The sequence below is a fragment of the Tubulanus polymorphus genome, chromosome 8 (genome assembly GCF_964204645.1).
Source record: "Tubulanus polymorphus chromosome 8, tnTubPoly1.2, whole genome shotgun sequence".
NCBI lineage: Eukaryota > Metazoa > Nemertea > Palaeonemertea > Tubulaniformes > Tubulanidae > Tubulanus > Tubulanus polymorphus.
In genome coordinates this window covers 16,004,147-16,027,709 of record NC_134032.1, presented here as the reverse complement: position 1 = coordinate 16,027,709, position 23,563 = coordinate 16,004,147, and the positions used below count along the sequence as shown (strand labels likewise).

General features: G+C 40.9%; 1 protein-coding gene across 1 annotated transcript; it reads right to left on the bottom strand.

The window, feature by feature from the left end:
• Nucleotides 1-23,563, bottom strand: LOC141910410 (G-protein coupled receptor GRL101-like). The gene is given in 26 exon segments (XM_074801149.1): nucleotides 1-610; nucleotides 826-1,009; nucleotides 1,268-1,924; nucleotides 2,611-2,809; nucleotides 3,199-3,270; nucleotides 3,410-3,481; nucleotides 3,625-3,696; nucleotides 3,797-3,865; nucleotides 4,471-4,542; nucleotides 4,984-5,055; nucleotides 5,169-5,261; nucleotides 5,467-5,593; nucleotides 6,411-6,533; nucleotides 6,832-6,981; nucleotides 7,250-7,366; nucleotides 7,897-8,013; nucleotides 8,981-8,999; nucleotides 9,001-9,104; nucleotides 9,559-9,714; nucleotides 9,919-10,035; nucleotides 10,421-10,519; nucleotides 10,745-10,861; nucleotides 10,993-11,109; nucleotides 11,516-11,623; nucleotides 15,321-15,458; nucleotides 23,428-23,563. Coding segments are annotated over 26 exon segments (3,432 nt in total). The 5' UTR covers nucleotides 23,486-23,563; the 3' UTR covers nucleotides 1-407.

Genomic DNA, 23,563 nt, shown 5'->3' with positions numbered 1-23,563 from the left:
TTATAATGGTTCTTTCTACCACGTCATTACAAAAGTCTCTCATGCGACCGATCCGGTTTATACCTCTCAGGAGCGTCTGTCTTACTCTAACCCTGAATTATTAACTAGCCTGAATTATCAATACACTATTTAAGCACTTCCCATAATATTTCTTTAGTTGAGGTCGTTGCTATGATACGATAATGTTGAACCATTTATGTCACAGATTCACCTCGGTCATTTCCGTCACAGATTCACTTCGGTCATTTCCGTCATAGATTCACTTCGGACATTTCCGTCACAAGTTCACTTCGGTCATTTCCGTCACTTGTTCACTTCGGTCATTTCTGTCAAAAGTTCACTTCGATCATTTTTGTCACAGATGCAATTCGGCCATTTCCGTCACAGATTCACTTCGGCCATTTCCGTCACAGATTCACTTCGGCCATTTCCGTATTGGCTTCGTTAGAAATGGTCGGTTCCAATATGCAATGTTCTTTACGTGTTGTGAGCTTTAGTTTCTGTCGGCCCCCGTGAAGTCGACTACCGCCAGTATCGCCATCTATCGGTTTATATCGAGTTTCACTCATTAGGTACTGGCGGGATTTTGTGCCCATGTTCGAAGTTTCATCTGAAATTGAATAAGACGTAAGAAGATTAATAGTAGCGGCCATCTTGTTTTAGAATTCATCGTTATCCACTGATGACGTCAAAGAGGGATGCTAGAAAATTGGCCGTCTTGGCTGGATTCACGTAACTATAGGTTTCCATGGCATAATTAATAGAAAGATAGGTGGTAATGATGTCACAGGTGGATTCGTGGAGGAAGCCATTTTGAAAACTGACCGATATAACTATTTTTAGTAGTTGCCGTATTCATAAACGACGTGCTCGTACTGAATAAAGACCGCCGGAACCTGAACGCCCTCTTGCGGATGTGTTTAACGAATGGTGCCGTGGACAGTGTGTATAGCACAGGGTTAATACCAGAGTTCAGAGGTAGAACGAATACAGCAATCCAAGCGTATACCTGCAGTATAGAAATTAATAATTCATTGATGTTGGAATAAATTTGAATAGATTTGAATAAATTTGAATGAATTTGAATATTGATTAAGGTGTGCAGACACGTTGAAGATACCTGGACCCCAATAAAACCCACTATGACGTCACACTGATATTGTGTTAGATGCTACAAAATCTCTAATAGATGAATCGATATGACGTCATAGAAGGATTTATGAAGGCAGCCATATTGTTAAGCGAAGCTACAGTATGCTTTATCTACCTGCGGGGGGATGCCAACGCCACCTATCGAGGCGATACCGAGTAAACAGATCGGAACCCAACAACAAAAATCAGTCATCACTATGAGCGTCATCCGTTTGGCCATCGCGTTGTCTTTTTTCATTTCCGGTGAGCGCACGGCATTCTGGGTTTTCTTAGCGACGATAAACATCCACAGATAGGAGACGAATATAATCGAGAACGAGGCTAAATTCAACGCCAGGAACACGAATACGGAATATTCCCAACCGTTCGGTTTATCGGGTGTAATATGCAGCGCAAGACACACCCCTGATCGGCTGTAAAAACCCGAGAAATACGTCACATTCATCAGAGGTACAGCCGAGATCAGTCCAACAATCAACCACAGTATCGCCATGACGACGCGAGCTTGTTTCAAACCGAGTCGTTTAATTTTGAACGGAAATATTATGCAAATGAGTCTGTCTATAGTGATCAGAGTGAGAGTTAGAACTGATATCTCACTGCTGAACGTACTCAGGAAACCGCAGATCTCGCATAAAGTGCTGTAACGCCACCTTTTGTCGTAAACAGCGTAAGTACCACGATAGTATTCGTCTACGCTGGCTATGATGACCAGATAGACTCCCATCAGTAGATCGCCGAGAGCCAAGTTCGTTATCAGGAACGAGTGGACCTAAAAATAAACAATCAAAATCACTTCACTACCAATGAATGCTGAACCATGTATGGATTAATAGGGATACGGGTCTACACACGCCACTGCAAAGAGCACGATATAAAATGTAGTGAGGATTTTGCTGAGTTGAATTAAGTTGATTTAGTGAACGTTGTGCGCGGAAAAATAGAAATTGTATAATTTGAATATCAGATGGAAATTGATATGGAAAAATGGACCTATAGAATATAAGATAGTTTAATTTTAAAATAAGGAATAATTTACAAGTTGCTTTACGAATGAAGGAATTCATCCATAAAATACACAAGTTGAAATATACTAACAATCCTGGGCCTGGTTTCATAGACTGAGTATCAAAGTTATCCCTAGGGGTAAATCCTCAATCTGGGTAACAACCACCATAGTTACAATAAGAAACCATGGTTATAACTGACAAATTTCAAAATGTTCCCAGGGACCATCTTTCTTCCACCTCTATGAAACCTAGTCCTGGTGAAAAAAAACACCCAAAACAACAGAACTCGATAGTCTTATATACTTCACATTAAAACGGCCGCCATCTTGGAACACGCGTGGGTCTGGTGAAATCATGTGAAACTTTCAGTTGCTAAGCAGCTGATTCCTTTCCTAAGTCTCACGTGAACTGGTCAAAATCTCGCGTGTTCCAAGATGGTCGCCGCTACCTTGCTCTCCCGTCCTTTCCTCAACCTCCAAACAACGACGACCATATTTCCGGCGGAAGCAGTAATACCGATCACCCAGATCATGACGCGTAACACGACATTCGACATGAGATCCTCGCACGATGAAAACGCGTCTGCGTGTGGTTCACATTCAGCTACTAATGGAGCCAGACAACAGATAGCAAACTCATCCGATATCCTGTTCATAGTACAAACGGGTTTAAATGCAAATTAATTGGAAGATTTGTAACCGGTCTCAAATTAGTAAACATGTTAACTAGCGCAAAGTATAAGTAAACTAGATGGTTAGATTGTGTAGTGCACATCAGGTCAATTAGACTCTCATTCACTCAATGTAACTACTGGACACTAGTAGCGAAACGTACTCAATATCCATCCTCGCTAGCCAGGGTTTGATTGCCTCCGGCCGAAGCTCGCGCCAACACAAACCCTGCAAATCTTCCATCGGTCAATAATGAGCGGATGGGATTCCGCTCAGCGCCCACCAGTATCTAGCCAATCAACTTGCCGCTGTGTACGTGACTGGTTTACACGAGCTTTTGATGGTATAATAATGATAATACTCACAGGTGTACCAACGACGTCATTCCGAAGAAAACCCTTTTTTCTATGAGGCTGATTTCATTGCGGGACAAATCTCTACAAATACACGAAGAGCAAGCCACATGAATCCTACCGGGTATCAGATATATACAGGATCTCAGAATCCGAGTATCGGATATATACAGGATCTCAGAATCCGCGTATCGGATACAGGACACTGGAATCTGAAACTTACAACTGTTGTAATTTATTCAGTCCGTAGAAGGCACCATCATGAACTGTTTCCAGATTATTCCTCGTCAAATTCCTAAACAATAGAAAATTAAATTGAGCGTTAAATTCGGTGAATGTAGCCATTGGTCAGTTGGCTTAGGGTCAGTTGCTCAAAAGTTGGTTAAAGACTACACTCTACCCAACGAGTAAGCAACACTGTTGCCTGGTTCTACTTACATCTTTATGAGATTTCGAAGACCCAAAAACATCCCCGGATAAAGCATGTTGATTTTCTGTCCCGATAGATCACTGTGAATCAAGATAGAATATCTATAGTATCGAGAGTAGACGATGGAGAGTGGACGGGGGGCAAGCGAGGATAACGGAGTATCGACAGACGTGTACGTACAGTTGTATTAATTGCGTGTGATGAAATGAATTTGGTTCAATTCGTCTGATTCTATTACCAGCCAGGTATCTGAAATATCAGCACACATTAGTAGATTAATGCTCTCTCCCTCCCTCTCCCTCTCCCTCTCCCTCTCCCTCTCCCTCTCCCTCTCCCTCTCCCTCTCCCTCTCCCTCTCCCTCTCCCTCTCCCTCTCCCTCTCCCTCTCCCTCTCCCTCTCCCTCTCCCTCTCCCTCTCCCTCTCCCTCTCCCTCTCCCTCTCCCTCTCCCTCTCCCTCTCCCTCTCCCTCTCCCTCTCCCTGCCCCTCTCCCTCTCCACCCGCTCTCCACCCGCTCTTCTCTACTCTTCCTCCCCCTCTCTCCCTGACCCTTTCCTTAACACATTTACCGGTAGTGAACCGTGGATACTACCAGAGCCCAGTTCTACCAGAGCCTGGTTTTAAAAAATAGTTTGACTCCTGAATGGTGTTAATTTCTTCATAAATTCATTGTAGCTCAAATCGCTTTAGGAGTTGAAAATTTCCAGTAATTCACATTAAAGAACGCCTTAAAACAGCAGAAGTTCCCCTTTTCTATCCCCCCCCCCCCCCACCCTGCTTCCTAGTTAAGCTGATTTATTAATTCTGATATGAATCATGCTGCTTTCTCTTTGGTGTCGTGCTTATAAAACTTACAACGAGTTCAAGTTTTTTAGACCATAAAGCGACTCGTTACCGACTACTTCGATATAGTTGTCTTCAAGAATCCTACAAAAAAAACAAAAAAAACAAGACAAGAACTAAAATGACACAGGGCTGGCATGGACAACAATCTTGAGAGCAGTTCTCGATTTGGTAAGACAAAAAACAATCTTCTGCAACCTTCGAAAATTAAATAATGGACCTACAGCCATCGGTGTGCCCTAACCAATGATTCCCACCAAGCCTAACCCTAGCAATAGTCTCAACCCTAGCAAGACTCGAACCAACTACCTCCAGCATGCGAGCCGAGCGTGCTAACCACTAGACCATAGACCAGTAGCTATTGGGTGATTTTGTCTGGTTTGGGTCAAGACCATTTGGCCGCGATAACCAATTGGGTGTGGAATATGGCTGAGCAGAAAGAGATTCGAACCCGGGTTTAAAATATGAAACGGTATCGCGATAATACCAGTAACTCTGAGGTCTCTGTATATAGAGGGTACATACAGTGTGGATAGACTTGTCAGATCCCTGAAATATCTCCATCCTAAATATCGTATCTGGTTATCCGTGAGGTCCCTGCAAAACATATATCAGGAATTAATACCATTTCTGGTGCCCAATTCAGTGTTTTAAACTGCTCCGAGACGCGAATATTTGAAAAGACAATTCTGGAATTTCGGAAAACTTACAAAGTAATGATTTTTGATAGAGTTTTGTGATCGTCCTTATTAGTGAAAGTGTCGCTGTCTAATAAAGGTCCGAGATTGTTACCGGCCAGAAATCTTAAAACAGAAAAAATTGAATGTCAGTAGGAGAAATACCAGAGGTGTTCAAATGGCAGATAGAAATAACAAGGGAAAAACAGGTTTAGAAATGTCAGAGGTAGAAATGCCAGTAGAAGAAATACCAAGTATGCCAGAAGTAGAAAATACCAGGTATAAATTAGAAATACCAAATGTAGAAATAGCACAGTTAGAAAGAACCTACATGTGTCTTGTCCCGAATTCTGGATAAGGTAAAGAGTTCAACATTTTGTAGGAACAGGTCATATTCTCATTTTGACATTTGCAAGGTCCTTCAGCGCCGATGCCTCCAACACTCGGACATTTGAAATCTCAATTAGAGAATGAGAAAAAAAAACAAATTATGACATTATCTAAAATACACGAGCACATGGCTGCAGATGGTTCTGGAAATGGTGGAAGTTAACTACCAGATAATATACGGTTTAGAATGTCTGAGATTTGTAGAGGAACCGTGTTAACCGGGTGTTCGAATTAGTAAAACCTAGTCGCTGGTGGTTCTTAAGTTTTTCTTGGTTTTGGTTTAAAAAAGTACGAACTTTCGCAATTAGTTGATCGCTATTTTAACGAGAGAAATCCCGCAATAAATTCAGCCGAAAATGATAAGTTCTATTGTAAAATGATAAACGGCTGATCAGTACGCCTGATGATGGCTAATATAGTATTCAACCAAAACGTTGCTTGAAATATATATAATCATTTTAATATGGAATTTTTCATTTTTAGCTGAATTTATTGTGGGATCTCTCTCTCTCTCTCGTCATCTATCATAATCGGATATTGTGTACTTTCCCGTCTGCTCGCTATCATGTTTACGTTCACTGACATCTATTTTACTTATGTAAGACATCAAAAAATTAACTCTTAAAGAAAACGTGTGAACACATGGACCAGTGGCATTGGAAGTGCAGCGCTAACTAACAGCAATAATTTACTGAATGACGTTTTTTTTTTCTTTGAATACCACGTTTTTGAAGAAAATTAAGCAAATTCGCCGCGGCAATATTTAGAACCTGTCCAAAATCTGCGTTTGGCCGCGGCGATCAAAAATTGCTTCCAACGCGACTGTAGACAGATGAGAATCTCTCACCCGGTGGCTAGTTCTTACACTAGATCTGTGATACTTACTACAATCATGTCTCCACTCGTCGTCAAACGCGATACAATCAACTCGTCCATCGCACACGTATTCACCGTCTATACAGTAACTTCTGTTACATTTATATTGTCCTGCGCTGCAGTTCCAATTCACTAAGAGTGACATGAAAAATAATAATATCATGATACAAACAAGTGGGACATAGTAATAGATGATGCCATTCTTAGGAGCAGCCATTTTCTGTAGGTCAATATTTGGATCAACCTGGATAATTTGATGATGTCATAGGGGGATTCAAGGAGGCAGCCATCTTTTTGGAAATACCTTTCAAATCAAATGGCAGCCGTTTTTTCTAAACGGCAATTTGATTTGATTTGATGACGTCATTGGGGGAATACCGGAGGCCGCCATATTTTTTACAGCCGACCCAGTTTCTCGAATAATACGTACAGCAATCTATAAGATGCGACTCGTCGTTACATCCGCCGCCGCCGCCAGGTTCGACACCGGTCTTCCGGGATTTATAACATCGTTGAGTTAACGGTACGCAGTGTCCGTTATTACATCGGAACTCATCCGCGCCGCATTCCCGCCGCGTTGCTGTCATAAAGGAGAAAACAAAAACAATATTGGGCGCGCGTAAAAACATGTTATCGTTCATCTAGCCGTCTAGAAAATCCCTTAAGTATGGATGAGTCACCATAAGAAAATGATTGAAAAATGCTGATATTTCAATTTCAAAAACAAAAAAAAAATCATTTTTTACTATTTTACTATAAAATCAAACCCACGTCGATAGAAATTTTAACATGAAGAAAATATATTTATTTATCGAAATAGATAAGTTGTAAATACAGGTTGAACGTACGACAGGTATCCTCGTCACTGTTATCAGGGCAATCTCTCCGATAGTTACATCGCTTACTGTTCGGGATACACTGTCCAGTGGCGCATAGAAATTCATCCTCCGCGCAATTCCGCTTTTCTACAAATTAATACGCAATATACATAATTTCTATATAAAAAGAACATTTCGAAATGTTTCCTTGATCTTGGGGTCGCAGTTGCTCAGAGATTGGTTTAAGATAACCGGTGGTTATCTACCATAGTAACAATGAACTTTTGATTATCACTAATGCCAACTATCCACTGGTTCAAACTCGAATCAACTTCTTAGCAACGACTGTGAGTTTACGATTTCGACTATCTATTCTTAATGTCGTTTTAACGAATACCCAAATGAATCCAGTATTCCTGAAGATGACTATTTATTTGTAGTTTCGACTAGGCCTTCATCTTCCTCAAGAGGACTATATTTCTGGTTTCACAGTCGTTGCTTGCGTCTAAATTTGGTCTTAAATCTTAAGACTGATCGATAGATTAGTGAAAGAACTAAGTTGGTCTTAGACTGATTTTAAGTCTAAGCAGTTACTTGTCCTCGTGGATGTCTATATCAACGGTATATATTAAATACAGAATTATCATACAAGTGTTAATAGTAGACGCACTAATTACCGCATTGGATTTCATCGGATCTGTCGTTACAGTGAAATACAGCGTCGCACCGGAACTGTATATCGATACACTGACCGTTCGTGCATTTAAATTCATCGGCCAAACAATCCTCAAACTCTACAACAAAGAAACATCGTACCAAACACTTAAACGTGACATATATAATACAGAAGACCTGGAGGGTCATCGTCATTCGTTAATCGTTAATCATCAATCGTTAATCGTCAACCGCCAATTGTCAATCGTCATTCGTTAATCGTCAATCGTTAATCGTCATTCGTTAATCGTCAATCGTTAATCGTCAATCGTCATTCGTTAATCGTCAACAGCTAATCGCCAATCGTCATTCGTTAATCGTCAATCGTTAATCGTCATTCGTTAATCGTCAATTCGAACGGCAAAAACTCATTCACCAAACGCGTAGACCTTTTAAATCGGTTTCTAAGATGACATTTTCATCTTTCGGCGAAGCATTTATTCATAGATGATTTTTTTGTGTTGCTCCAGTCTGTACAAGTTAGAATGTATATAATAGTAATGATAGGAATCCTAAAAACTGTAGCGCTGATACGGAGAAACCCGGTGAATGCCATAAAGCAGGAAGTCACAGTTTTAACTGATTCAATTACTTCCTATTCAACGAAATTTATCCGATATAAAATTAAGTCGAGTTTGTGTCCAAGGTGTCTCGTCTATTTTAGCCCCTTGTTATCACGTGCAACCTGACATTTCGGGTGCATGAGAACAACTTATCGCTACAGAAGTTTAAGACAATTGAAAGCTATGTTATATTTAAGTCTCAAAGATAGCTCTACGTGATTCAACAATTAGGTAGTACATAAATGGACGCATTGTGGACCTTAATGCACAGTCGGGACTCTAGTCCAAAAGTGGTTTTAAATCTTAAGAGACTGTTTGTTCTCAAGTTGTAAGATTTGGTATGAATGGCTAAGACTAAGTTGGTTAAAGATTTTATCAAAAATACGACGGCTTTCGCCACTAGTTTCAAGATCATCTTCGTCGGGTAGGCCTCGCTGAATAGATGTTGTTGAAAGGATGTGAGGAGGACAACATAAATACTCACTTACCGCAGTCCCGTTCGTCTTCTCCGTTCAAACAATCATTGATGTGGTCGCACCTTACCACTTCCGGTAGACATCTTCCCTCTGCACATTTGAACGGGTATTGATCGTCAGTGCATTCGGTATCTATCAATTCAATTCAATTCAATCAATTCAAATCTAAAATCAATATCTGCTGTCATAACAGTTAAAATATTACATTTTCTTACTGGTCTCAGAACTGTGGAACTGGATCCAAAGTATTGTGGAAGTGGGTCGTGAACTACTGGGTTCAGAAATGTGGAACTGGATCCAGAATGGAATTGAATCCCGAAATGTGGAACTGGGTCCAGAACTTGGGAACTTGGTTGTGGGCTATCGTACTGAGAACTGTGGAGCTGAATTGACAGGCTGCAGTTGGTCAAAAGTTGGTTAAAGATAACCGGCGGATAAATATACCATAGTAACAATGAACTTTTAATCGTTTCTACTGGTTAACTCTAAGCTACAACTGTTGACCAACTGCAGCCACGGAAATGTAGAGCTGACCCCAGAATGTAGAGCTGACCTCAAAAACTCATCGATAGAAATCTAAACTTACGGCAGAAATATTCGTCTGCTCCGAACACAGTGTTCCAACAATCGTTGATACCATCACACATAAACTGCTTACCGATACATCGCCAATCTTTAGCCGGTAGAAACTGATTGCGACATAAGTAGAACTCACCGAGAGGGCAGCTTAAAGTGTGGTTACCTGTGGATTGGTTGAAGATAATGTCTAAATGACCGGAAAATTAAACTAACAAATATTAATTTATTTTGTATTTACGAAACTGACGTTACTGGTGCAATAGAATTGGACGAAACGATCCCAATATCTTGACCCCGGGATCATTATACGAATAACTTATAGAAATATTTTCTACCGAAAAAAAATACACAAGAATTAATTCGATACCGCAGTTATCTTCATCCTCGCATCGTAGTGCGCAGTCGCACACGCCGTCGCATTGATTAGATTTACGTATACATCGTCCGCTGCTGCATGCGAACTGGTCGTCTCCACACGCACCGCCTCGAAAAATAAAACACACCGATAATAGGGACATTTTACATCAAAGCGGCCATCTTGGATATAATTAATGAAAATCAGAATGTTTTGCTAACATTTCAATTTATAATTAATTAAGGAAAAAATGTATGATTTGTTTTATAGTCGAAATTGTAAATAATTGCAGAGGAGTCACTTTCTGTGCTTCAATTCGATTGAAAGATGGATTTCTTCGCAATTATTCCATACAGTTAAAAATGGATTTAAATAAAATGTTTTAGGTCACACTGCCAGTCTTTTCTGGTCCTAGTAAGACTTTTATCGGCTGGTATGCAACACAAAAACTGACTGAGCCTAGCTAGAACGACCGATGAAAGCAAAGTTGAAACTGATACACGAAGTAGCTTACAAGTAGCTTCATCTGCCTCTCCGTTCGTGCAGTCGATCCAACCATCGCAGGCTTTCGTGTGAGACACGTAGAAATTGTTTTCACACAACAACTGTTTCTCTGAACAAACAGAAACAAACAAAAAACGTGAATTAGTGAAATACTCGTCATACTAGGAAAAACAAGCTTAATTTTAGCGGCCATCTTGGATCGTAGAGCAGAGACCGATCCGTCCGCGTTAAGATTAGTTACTGAAAATTTTGCCCAAATCTCGCCTGATCTCATCGAAGCCACGCGACATCCAAGATGGCCGCCGTAATGTGAATTAGCTGTGTCCTCACTTACCGCAGTTCCATTCGTCGCTACCATCTTTACAAAATGGCTGCCCGTCGCATAGAAACGGTTGTGGAATACATTCGGAATTGTTGCATCGATATTCGTTCCCGTAACAGGGTCTGTATTCTGAAACAGACAACGTTACCGTCATCAAAAACCAAAAACATGAAGTTTTATTGATTCTAAAAATTCGTAAACAAATGATGATGAAAAAAAACCTGAATTCGGGATTCGAACCCAATCAGACCGGAACTTACTGCAGTTCAGTTCGTCACTTCCGTCGCCGCAGTCGTCAACGAAATCGCATGTTTTTTGAAGCGGTAAACAATAGTGATTGGCGCATTTAAAACGCATAGACGGACAGATGTATAGGTCTAGAAAAAAATAGATTCAAATTCAAGATTCAAAAAGTTCTCTAAACTTTCAAAGGCAACCAACCGATCGATGAATTCTCTCAATATGTGGCCGCCATTTTGGATCACGTGATATCCGGATAAAATCTCGAGCTTTAATTGGTCGGAATGACGCGCGTGATCCAATATGGCGGCAAATCACTTCGCACTTTGTAATTAAGGATATTTCTAATCGTGTTCTCAGAGGAGCGAGTAAAATCGTTAATTGCCTTTTATCCAACGGGGATTCGCGTTCAACAACCACTGCGAGGTGAGAGTATCGAGAAATCGAAAGAAAAACGATCGATCATTATTTTTGAGACGACGACAGAAAAAGTGATGTTGTTCCCGTGTCGGGAGGAGTTTGTAGAGTTATATAGATACGTACGACATTGAGCCTCGTCACTGGCATCCGGGCAATCATCCGCTATATCACATCGTTTATTGATATCGATACAAGTGATATTATCACATTGAAATTCGCTCTCGAGACAACCTGCGAATAGATAAAGCAGAGATTATAGAAAATTAACGGTTTTTTCTACGATAAGAATTAAGTGTATCATAATAAATATAATGTTTTGGATTTTATGACACGATATGGTTTGAATGTAGTCAGTGTTGATAGGAATTATAATTTGCAATGACACTGTATTAATCATCCCCAGATAAGCATCACTCCGATAATACTTGATTCGTTTCTGTTTTGAACTGTATTTATATTTCATTAGTACAATATCAATATTTCTGAAGATGAATAATTGCAATAAAGTCGAAACGACAAAATAAATTAGATAATTTCAAAAACACATTTCGGGCTCTTTTCTTATTTCGTATTGAGCGATTCACTTCACTTCTTCACCGTGTTCTACTCGCTGCTCTCCCGCTACAGCTGTGAGGGGAGTGGGTTCACTGAGAACCTACTGTGAGTGTTCTACTCGCTACCTTCCCGCTATAGCTGTTAGGGGAGAGGGTTCATCGAGAATTTATTGCGACTGTTCTACTCGCAGCTCTCCCACTACAGCTGTGAGGGGAGGGGGTTCACTGAGAACCTATTGCGTCTGTTCTACTCGCAGCTCTCCCGCTACAGCTGTGAGGGGAGGGGGTTCATCGAGAACCTATTGCGTCTGTTCTACTCGCAGCTCTCCCACTACAGCTGTGAGGGGAGGGGGTTCATCGAGAACCTATTGCGACTGTTCTACTCGCAGCTCTCCCACTACAGCTGTGAGGGGAGGGGGTTCATCGAGAACCTATTGCGACTGTTCTACTCGCAGCTCTCCCACTACAGCTGTGAGGGGAGGGGGTTCATCGAGAACCTATTGCGACTGTTCTACTCGCAGCTCTCCCACTACAGCTGTGAGGGGAGGGGGTTCATCGAGAACCTATTGCGACTGTTCTACTCGCTACTCTCCCGCTACAGCCGTGGGAAAAGAATAAGGCCGCGTACAAAAAAGTCATCGATGGATGCATCAGGTTGGTTCGGTTGAAGAAGGTTGTAGGTGGTAACGTCTCTTGTCTCTAGTGATCTAGGTTAATAGAACGGCGTGTGTTTAACTATGCGGTCAGTAAGCAGACCTCCGCTCCCTCCCTCTCTTTATATCGTGTGAATATTTTATATGTTTTAGAGATGCATCAATAACCGCAGTCCACATCACGTGACCCACTCAACTGACACTCTCGTCTGCTCTTCTCTCTCAGCTCTCTTTCGTAGACACATTAATTTTTACGTTTCAGGATCAAATATTGTTCACTTTATTGATTATTTCATATGTTATGCTATCGTTTTTAAAATGTTGTATTATTTGTTGTTTAATTCATTGTTCAAATTGAACTCTATAGTGAGTAGTTCCAACCCTAAAATCCGCCTTTCACCATTCGAGATGTCGCCAGAAAATGACCCGATATAATGATAGCTGGTATTGTTAGTGAAAAGAGCCACTAGACTGGTTACCGGTCTCTATCTTCAATTAGAATGGGACAGGCAACTAGTCTATAGAGCCACGACACGTGACTGGTCGCCGTACAGCTGACTGGTCACCACTACTCACCTGACTGGTCACCAGTCACCACACACTGACCAGACAAACCGACAAACTACAAAATCGCTATAGGTCCGCGGTCCAGTGGTTAACATGTCCGGTTGGCATGCAGCAGGTCCCGGGTTCGAGGCTAGGCTTATGGTTAAGGTTATCAGAATGTTTGCACCTTTAATCCTAGCGCAGGTTTATGCCACCTTTTTTGTTCACCTCAACGAAATGATGATAGTTTGTTATTATTTTGATTCTGTTTTGTTGTCAGGCGATTAAAGGATTAGTTTAATCGAGCGGATTATCTCGTTGGACCACTGCTGCTGCCACGGATTAGCGGCGCTCTATAAAATAGATTCCCTACACTCTCCCGGTATCATCTAAAATCGATACAACAGCAGACGATCGCCGGTGCGCGGGGGCGAGAAAATCGGAATTTCTCGCGAGATTTACTTTTGAATTCAACGGTTGTTTTAAGATGCGTTACACCTGTTCTTCGGCGCACCTTGTTTTTATTTTATTTTGGTTGAACCTGTTTGGTTTTCGTTTAATCGATTAAAAGAAATGCAGTCAGATTAGAAGAAAGTACTCATTCAGCGATGCGAGGGAGGGGACGGGGAGTGGGGGAGAGGGGGAGGGGGTTGTTGTAAATAGCACTGGCTGATGTCTAGTAGAGGGCGGGTATCAGGGGTGGATTTAGAGGGGGTCCAAGGGGGTCCGGATAAAGGTACATTTTCGGGATCAATTTGCTCAGCTGACGCTTAAATTTGAGACCATGTCAAAAAACATCTCGCTACTTTGGCCAAAAAAAACTTAAGATCAGTATAAGCTAATTTCGGTTCTTAAGTTCTCAAGTTGTTAGATTGGTTATAGAACTAAAATGAGTTTAGACTGGTCTTAAGTTGTTAGATTGGTTATAGAACTAAAATGAGTTTAGACTGATCTTAAGTTGTTAGATTGGTTATAGAACTAAAATGAGTTTAGACTGGTCTTAAGTTGTTAGATTGGTTATAGAACTGAAATGAGTTTAGACTGGTTTAAAGTTGTTTGATTGGTTATAGAACCAAAATGAGCTTAGACTGATCTTAAGTTGTCAGATTGGTTATAGAACTAAAATGAGTTTAGACTGATCTTAAGTTGTTGGATTGGTTATAGAACTAAAATGAGTTTAGACTGATCTTAAGTTGTTAGATTGGTTATAGAACCAAAATGAGTTTAGGCTGTCCTTAAGTTGTTAGATTGGTTATAGAACCAAAATGAGTTTAGGCTGGTCTTAAGTTGTTTGATTGGTTATAGAACTAGAATGAGTTTAGACTGGTCTTAAGTTGTTTGATTGGTTATAGAACTAGAATGAGCTTAGACTGGTTTTAAGTTATTTAAGCTCACAAATCTAAGCCACCACGACTGTGCAGTCGGGCCTAATGTATTGAATGGTCAAAGATCTCTATAAGACCGTGGTTGTCTAGTACCGGTCTCCTGGAGGGGGGAGGGAGGGAGGGAGGGAATATCCTCGTCACGTGTTACGCGCGTATCGCGTCCACTGTTAATGGAACACACTTTACTCTGAATCCGAGGTGATAATCGTATAAAACGGAAACTGGTGCATGTCACGTCGTGTCGCTGATAAAACTCGCACCCGAAACGACGCCTTTTAATTAAAACTATCTATATGCACATAACAGTCTTCGCGGGGGAGGGTGCGTAGGGGGTCGGCGGTTAGATTATATCGGGCGAAAAATTACAGTTTCAAAAAAACATTTAAATTCTTCAATCAATTTAATTTCGATATAACAGTAGTTCGTTTGGTAGAAACTGATTTTTGAGAGTTGATCCTAACTCGGGCCCGAGGGCTCGGGGGTCGGCGGTCGGGTCTGCCTAAAACCCTCTCATTTTTACAGCTAAAGCGTAAAACAAGGTTTGATATTGAAGAGACCATTTTTCGTACCTAAGTCCCGCCGACTTTGGAACCTTATTGAATCCAATCATGGAAATTTGGTCGAATACTTTTCTCGATAAACTTGAATTCTAGAGTCACCACCAGGCGGCGCTCGTGCGTTAATAATATGCCATTTTATTTAGATTTATTTAATTGAATTGTTTTGTTATTAACCTTAATTCACACATGTGAATAGAATGATGAATAAAGTTTTAATTGAATTGAATTACCACATTGTGCGACGCTCTCATCTTCACCGGTGACGCAATCGCTCACGTGGTCGCACTTCCGGTCTGAGTGGATACAGGAACCATCGGCGCATCGAAACCCATCGCATGATTCGTCACCACCAGGGGGCGTTACAATAGCTATAAATAGAAGAAATATGACAAAAGATATACCGTTTATTGTAGAGTGAGAGATCAGGGGATCAGAGGATCTGGGGATCAGAGGATCTGGGGATCTGAGGATCGGGGATCTGAGGATCTGGGGATCTGGGGATCTGAGGATCTTAACAAATCTGTTAAAGCAAAAAGGGCAGACGGCAATTGTAACCTTTTGAAGGGAGAATATTGTGCTTTTGTTTGACTGTTTTTTCTCGTATCTGAATGCGGTCCCCGTGGGGATGAGGAAGGGGGGGGGGAGAGGGGGAGGTGCATCATTGTATCAGGATAGAAAATGAAAATGAGAAAATGTAAATTAAAATGAAAAAGGGCCCCGGTTTAATCTTGGAGTAGTCAAATGATTACTCCAAGGTTTAATCAAACACCGGACGATCGGAAACTCGATACAAGGAATGACAAAATAGCAATAACTTTTAGTTGAACTAAAAATAGATTGAAAAAATGAAAAAATAATTTGAAATTAAACTCCATTTTACCGCAATATCATATTATATATCATTTTAGTGAGGTCAAAAAATAGAACAAAAAAGAATTTCATTTGATCATTTTGGTTATTTTAATGTATGTAATCATCTAAATCTAGTACATTGTCCATGTTGTAATACCCCCTCTTCACCGCGACCCTTACCTCACCCCCTTCCCCTATCCCTCGCCCACACTTCCAAAACCCCTCCCCATCCACCTCCCGTCACCCTTCCCCTATCCCTCCACTCTACCTCTCCCCTCTACCTCATACTCCTCCCCTTTCCCTCCCCTCTCCCCCCTGCGCGTACAACAAGTGAATATCCGTTGTTTGTCGATTAGGTTAATTTGAGTGTACTATTCGCGTGATTAAGATAATGCTCCATCAGCCCCCCCCCCTCCCCCTACCCTCCCCTCACAGGTCCACACGCGGATTCTACTCCTGTGAGCAGACGACGGCTTTTATCTGATTGTTTTCTCGCCGATATCAACTAAACCGGTAATTTCTTTTGATCAACAACTACTTAAAAAGGCCGTGAAAAGGTCGTAATCTTTTACGCCATACGACTCCCTACCATCCTTCGTATCGTCTTTGAGTAACATAATACCCCGTACACAGCCGCGGTTCAGAGTCCGAGTCCAACGACCGTCTTTTTATCTTCGAAACAATTACTCCTCGGGATATTAGCTTGATTATCATGACGATGTTTTAAGACAATGCGAAAACTAACTCCATAGAATAGGGAGTCAGTTGAGTTCAACGGTGCATACAACTTCAACAAAAACCGTGTAAACTGGCTCCAAATGCGCACCCCCAACCCCAGTTTAAGTCTTTATTCTCAAACCTTATGCATCCGTAATCCACACCATTTTTGAAAATAGTTTTTTTGAATGCCAACCATTAAGAAATACCCGGATAGAGGCATCACTGCTATATTTCTACTAAAAGTTTCGATATACTGTGTATTGTATTGTGTGTGAGGCTTGAAGTCGATGGGATCCATTCTGCTGTTAATGAATAAAAGCCTGAGCCTCTCCTACACCGAAACTGCCAATCAAATACTTTCACTGCCAACCGATATATCTGTCAATTACTAGGAAAATGTGACAAGTGAACTGAGGCAGTACACAAAGAAATACTACAAAACCTTTAGTTCCGAGAGAGAGGGGAGAGGGGAGAGGGAGGGGGAGGGAGAGAGAGGGAGAGAGGGGAGGGAGAGAGAGAGAGAGAGGAGGGAGGGAGGGAGGGAGGGAGGGAGGGAGGGAGAGAGGGAGAGAGGGAGAGAGGGAGAGAGGGAGAGAGAGAGAGAGAGAGAGAGAGAGAGAGAGAGAGAGAGAGAGAGAGAGAGAGAGAGAGAGAGAGAGAGAGAGAGAGAGAGAGAGAGAGAGAGAGAGAGAGAGAGAGAGAGAGAGAGAGAGAGAGAGAGAGAGAGAGAGAGAGAGAGGGAGAGAGGGGGAGAGCGAGAGAGAGAGAGAGAGAGAGAGAGGGGAGGGAGAGAGAGAGAGAAAGAGGGGGAGGGAGAGAGGGGGAGAGCGAGAGAGAGAGAGAGGGAAGGGGAGAGGGAGACGGGGGAGAGGGGACGGAGACGGAGGGAGACGGAGAGAGAGAACTGCAGATAATGATGCACACGGTAGTTTTAGGAACATCGTCTGCCCGATCAACTAGAAGAGATCTGAGACTGACTCGATGCGTATGGTTTTTTCGGTGTCACAAAAATATCACAACGCGAAGCAAGGAATCGATGTTTTTTGGTTTACAACAACGTTACAAAAAGTCAACTCGGGTGTTAATTGTAAATAATACGTGCACAGAGTCGACGTGTGAAAAATGTGAGTCAAAACTACACTCGATGTTGATCAGTCAAAACTCATTTTAGTTCTATATAACTAACAAGACAATGCTTACTTTGGTTACCAAATCTAACAACTTAAGACCAGTCACTAAGCTCATTTTGGTTCTATAAATAACCAATCTAACAACTTAAGACCAGTCTAAACTCATTTTGGTTCTATAACCAATCTAACAACTTAAGACCAGTCTAAGCTCATTTTGTTTCTATAGCCAATCTAACAACTTAAGACCAGTCTAAGCTCATTCTAGTTCTATAAACGATCTAACAACTTAAGACCAGTCTAAACTCATTTTGGTTCTATAACCAATCTAACAACTTAAGACCAGTCTAAACTCATTTTGGTTCTATAACCAATCCAACAACTTAAGACCAGTCTAAACTCATTTTAGTTCTATAACCAATCTAACAACTTAAGACCAGTCTAAGCTCATTTTGATTCTATAAACAATCTAACAACTTAAGACCAGTCTAAACTCATTTTAGTTCTATAACCAATCTAACAACTTAAGACCAGTCCAAGCTCATTTTGTTTCTATAGCCAATCTAACAACTTAAGACCAGTCTAAGCTCATTTTGGTTCTATAGCCAATCTAACAACTTAAGACCAGTCTAAGCTCATTTTAGTTCTATAACCAATCTAACAACCTAATACCAGTCTAAACTCATTTTGGTTAAAACTGGTTTGAAGATTGATTTAGGATCCATTTTCGGACACGACTATGCGACTGAGTGTAACGAGCGCCTGTATGTCAGTCAATGAGGCCGGTTTTATCAGCAGTGGAGCCGGTGAAGGTGTTTGTTTAAAAGGTTAATTAGGCTTGTATACCCCCACCACAACCACCACCGATTGTATGATGGAGTGTAAGGGCTATTACTGATAGATTTCGGTTGAGATATACCGCTGACCACCATCACTGATACACCGCACTCCTACTGTTTCGTTCACATAATGCTAATCGAAGGCGATATTTTATCATCGCCGCGAGTTTGTGCTGTTTCACGCGCAGCGGCAATGGCGACGTGAATTCGAGTCCGACCCCAAACTTATAGCGGTCAAATGCTGTCCCAGAATCGTATCCCTCCTCTATGACGATTAGAATATAGTCTGAAAAGTTCCCTTTAAACTAATGATTTATTTATTCGACGAGTTTCGACTATAACCTTAGTAAAATAGTCATCTTCAGTATTCCTGAGTCACGTGTTGTGACAGAGAATCCGACGCTGATTCAAAGAGAAAGATGGGGTCCGATTGAATCGACGAATCGACTGTTTATATCGTCACAACACGGACACAACCACTGGAACGTCGAATCCGTAAATAATAAGCCTTTTTACAGTTTCCAGGCGCCATCTTTGGGTTTTAAGGAAACTTTTCGGACTGTATTCACGATTCTTTTCAATATTCATCAGAATTCTGTAAAGGAACCTTCGTAAATCTTTAGCTTTAGGCGGCCGGGTTAAAATACGTCACTTGCGCCGATCGTCTGCACAGCGACGAACAGAGATGGAGAGAGAGCAGGGAATGAAATAGAGCGGTTACTCAAACTTGATCTCGCTACAGCTGTATTGACTCGCGTCTTGAACCCGCGGTCCCGTTACATCTCGTATAAACAGCTGAATAAACGAACCTTTAACGCGACTGATTTAACACATGGTTAATGCACGCCGCGCTCGAAAATGGCACCGGGTAAGAGTTGCGAAAACATACCGATACTGAATGCTATCCGCTTTATCACTTCAATACGGCTCCATTATCGGCCGAGGCAACATTGACTTTAGGTTCCAATCGATCGGGTCCGCACTAAAAACCTGTCGTAGACTATTTCATCGTGATTTATGCCATGATAATAATAATCATAATAATAATCATAATAATAATAATAATAATCATAATAATAATAGTAGTATTAATGATAGACTCAATTAATTCGGCAAATCTTATGTTTTCCGAACGAGGACAACAATTAAAACAATACTCGTTCTTAAACTTTACCACGAAACCCGAGTGATAATCTCAAACAGTTTAAACTAGTGATAGAAAATCTCAAATCTCACATTAATGTTAATCTCAAAATGTATCAAAATTTCTCAGCGCAAAAAAAAAACGAAATTCTAGCTATCAGTTTTTATTCCGAGTCTATAAATGAGTTTTTTTTTCTCTCGCAATAACAAAATGTGGCATTTTAAAGTTTTAACGGCGCGATTTTTTACAACGAGGAGGCGACAATAAAAATGTGCAATTGGATAAACAACCCGTGACTGTGAAATGATAGTCCCGGGTTACAAATTTTATTCTATGCTTTTAAAACCTGTGTCCCTTGTGGAAACCTTAATCCACATTTCGGCGGCACCTAACGCGACGCTTGAAATCGTAGTAGACTCAGTTAACGACGTCGCCAACTTTGAAGTTTCTATTTTTCCACATAAATCGACGCGCGTGTAATCACGTGACGTTATCGTGTACGTCGAATGTCAAGGTCGATTAGACGCGAGGGAATTCTGGGATCGTTCTCGAAAAGGAAGTTCATCAAGGGTGTCGTAATAATAGATGGCGCGCGAGCATGCCCCCGAACTAGTCTGTCGGCCTTTGTGGGACGAGTCTACAATCTCCTGCACCTCCCCCTACGAACGGCTCGTGAACGAAATGGCACCCCTCCAGACAAGCCATGTTTAGGGTTTTCTTTTAAGAACTCTTTTATAAAAAAAGTGCTATCACTTTTCGCTAGGAAAACTTTAAGCGCTGAAACGCGCACAGTGGGTATCCATCCGTCTGCGTGGTTCTACTCTCTCCGCGGGCTCGCGCGACGCAGTCAAATCACACCTACCCTAAATAACGTCTGGCGATAATAACAGACAATCACTGGGCAATTTATTGCGTACACAACAATCGATACAGTTACCAGAAACCTGTTAATAGTAGGTACACATTACAACAAGTCGAGCGCGCAACAAACAAAACCGTTTGCGTAGTTTAATATTCGGAGAGAATATAATTCAATTTATTGATGGATGTAACAGCGGAGACTGGTCATCGCTTTACACGTTGCTATACAAAAACCAATCTGAATTCAATTAGCATGTCCCGTATCCCCGGGCTAGCCCACTAGATGGCGTAACTACCCCTTGACACATTTAGAGACTGTGAATTCACTGAGGTTTACTGATCATGATGATTATTATCATTATTCGTAGAATTTGAGAAATTATGAATAGATCTTAATTTGAATTTGACATACAATATGGACGTCGTCCAACCGTACAGTAGCGACACATTTTGGATCCTCACTGGCCACAAGTGGAATCCTCTTTTGCTGCAGTTGTTGGTGTCCTACTGCACTCTAGCGACACCTGGTGGATCCTCACTTGCCCCAAGTGGAATCCTCTATTGCCACAATACATGACACTAACGGTCCACTGTGCCCCTGGCGAATTATTCAAACAGAAATATATACAACTTTTTTGATATTGCAAAAACGGTGAGCGCATTACAGCGCTCCTGGTGAGCGGTATAGAAACGATTTCAAATAACACAGACTCAGCGACGTTGCGACGTGAAAGGATGAAAAGTCGTTTGATGGACGCGGTCGATTTTCATTAATTAAAAATCACCGACATTCATTTTGCGATTAATTTGATTAATAAAACTAAAATGATAACTCTCCGCGAGACGAAACGGCGTGTCGGGTTTTTTGATACCGGAATGAAAGCGGCGTCGAGGTCACGTGCCTCAGATGTTAAATGAAATATTGACAAAATATCTGAAATCGTGGACCAATCGATATTCCAAACTCCGCGTATCGCTCAGACTTGAATGGCGATTTGATAATTAATTAGAATTACTCGTTAGAAAGAGAAGACGAATTTGTTTTCGGATTAAAACACACACAAATCGAATCGGATTTAAACTCACAATATACGAACAGAAGAGGATGTTAGTTACGGGACGAGCAGCCGAGCAGACGACCACTGCAAACTTTCTACCGCAATCGATCGGTGAATTCAATATTCATTATTTCTATCGAATGTTTTGTTGTTTTTCTCGCCGTTTGTGAAAACGATTGAAATAGAAACAAACGGAAGAAAAATTGAAAAATGATGAAAGCCGATGATGGAATTAGAATTGGATTAGAATTGCTTGAAGCCGTTGAGAATGAAAAGGTCATGATTTGTATCGTGTTTCTAGTAATTAATCATAATTTCACTTACCTACCCCGGCTTTGATGACCAGACGTTATAAACTGTTTATGACGTCACCTGCCAGACACAAAGAAGCCCCATCATACCTCCTACCTGTTTGTGAAAGTTCTTGTTCTGCGATGTATTGCTTAAATGGGGGGGAGAGGGGGTGCATAACTCATTTAGGCCTTAAAAGACTTCAATGAAATTCGATCAGTATTGTACCGATTTGGGGGGTTTGGCGAAGAGTTACTAAAGTTGAATCTGAGCACAAAAAAAGTAAATTTTGCGAAATTTCCTTAATTTCAATTTTGTTACCATGGCTACGCACCGTGTTTTAGTTGTTGATACCCCACAAGAACTTCAATTCGTCGGCATGGTAACAATATTCAAATTCAAGAAATTTCATAAAACTGAGGCTCTTTCTGTTCTCATTTTACGCTTAGAATTTGTTCTCTTCCAATGTTTTTTACTCTCTTAAAAACGAAAAACTGGTGAAAACTTAGTAATTATTTTGCAAACACAAAAACAATAGTTTAGATTTTCGCTGATTTTTGAATTTAAATCACACGACCGTTAACGGTCCGAAACGATTCAAATTCAAAAATATTTTCTTTAGACACGATATCTATCTTATTATCATTCTACATACAATTATATCAACTATTAATCCAATCTTTACCGAATGTCAACGATTACGCTGACCGGATAATCGCCAATAATCCGTTTGAATTCACATCGGATTAACGAAGGATTATCAATCTAGATTATACCGCCATGGTTGCTTAAGCGTATCGGCCTCATACAAATGAATATGGCTCGGACTTATCGACTATTCGGCGGGCATGAGGTGAGTGGTCGGTATGGTTAGTCCACTTGTAGTTAGTCGTAACGGGTTCGAACCCCACGTGTCGCTACATTTTTTTCAGTCGCCACAGTTCAGTCCGTAACCTTATGGCTACTACAAAATCTCCATATTGCTGCCTGGTAGCCATATTTACTGAATATTTTGTCCATTTTGGTCAAGCTCGGAAAAGTATTAATGCTGCATATAGATTATGAACTGAGAACAGTGCAAAACGTTTTCCAATTCATGTGTCTACAATTTCACGTAATTTTCTTAAATATTCAGCAACGACTGAAATCATTTTATAATAAATCTAGAAAAACCATCACAAATTCCCCAAACTCGTTCAATTAATTGATCTGCCTCAATTCAGCGCGTTAAGAAATATCACGAGGTTAGAACCGTTATGTTTGAATTGTTGTCCTTATTGAAAATATAAAGTAACCAATTAGCAATTCAAAAGAAACAGTTCTAATTGTTAAGGCTTATCAAAGAAGTGCCAATAGCAACTAAATTAAAAACCTGAGAAAACCTCTTTTGTGAAACTAGACATGGCTAAACAGAAATAAAATAAGTTAAAACCACGCACTCTTACCTTGTACAAAGTCCCGGTGTAAAACTGCTCCCAAAACTATAAAAAACAACTTCAACATCGTTCGCAGAACAACAAAGAGTAATTCAATTCGAAACGTTCAAATTCTATAACAATCACTGTCGTTACGATTGACGTG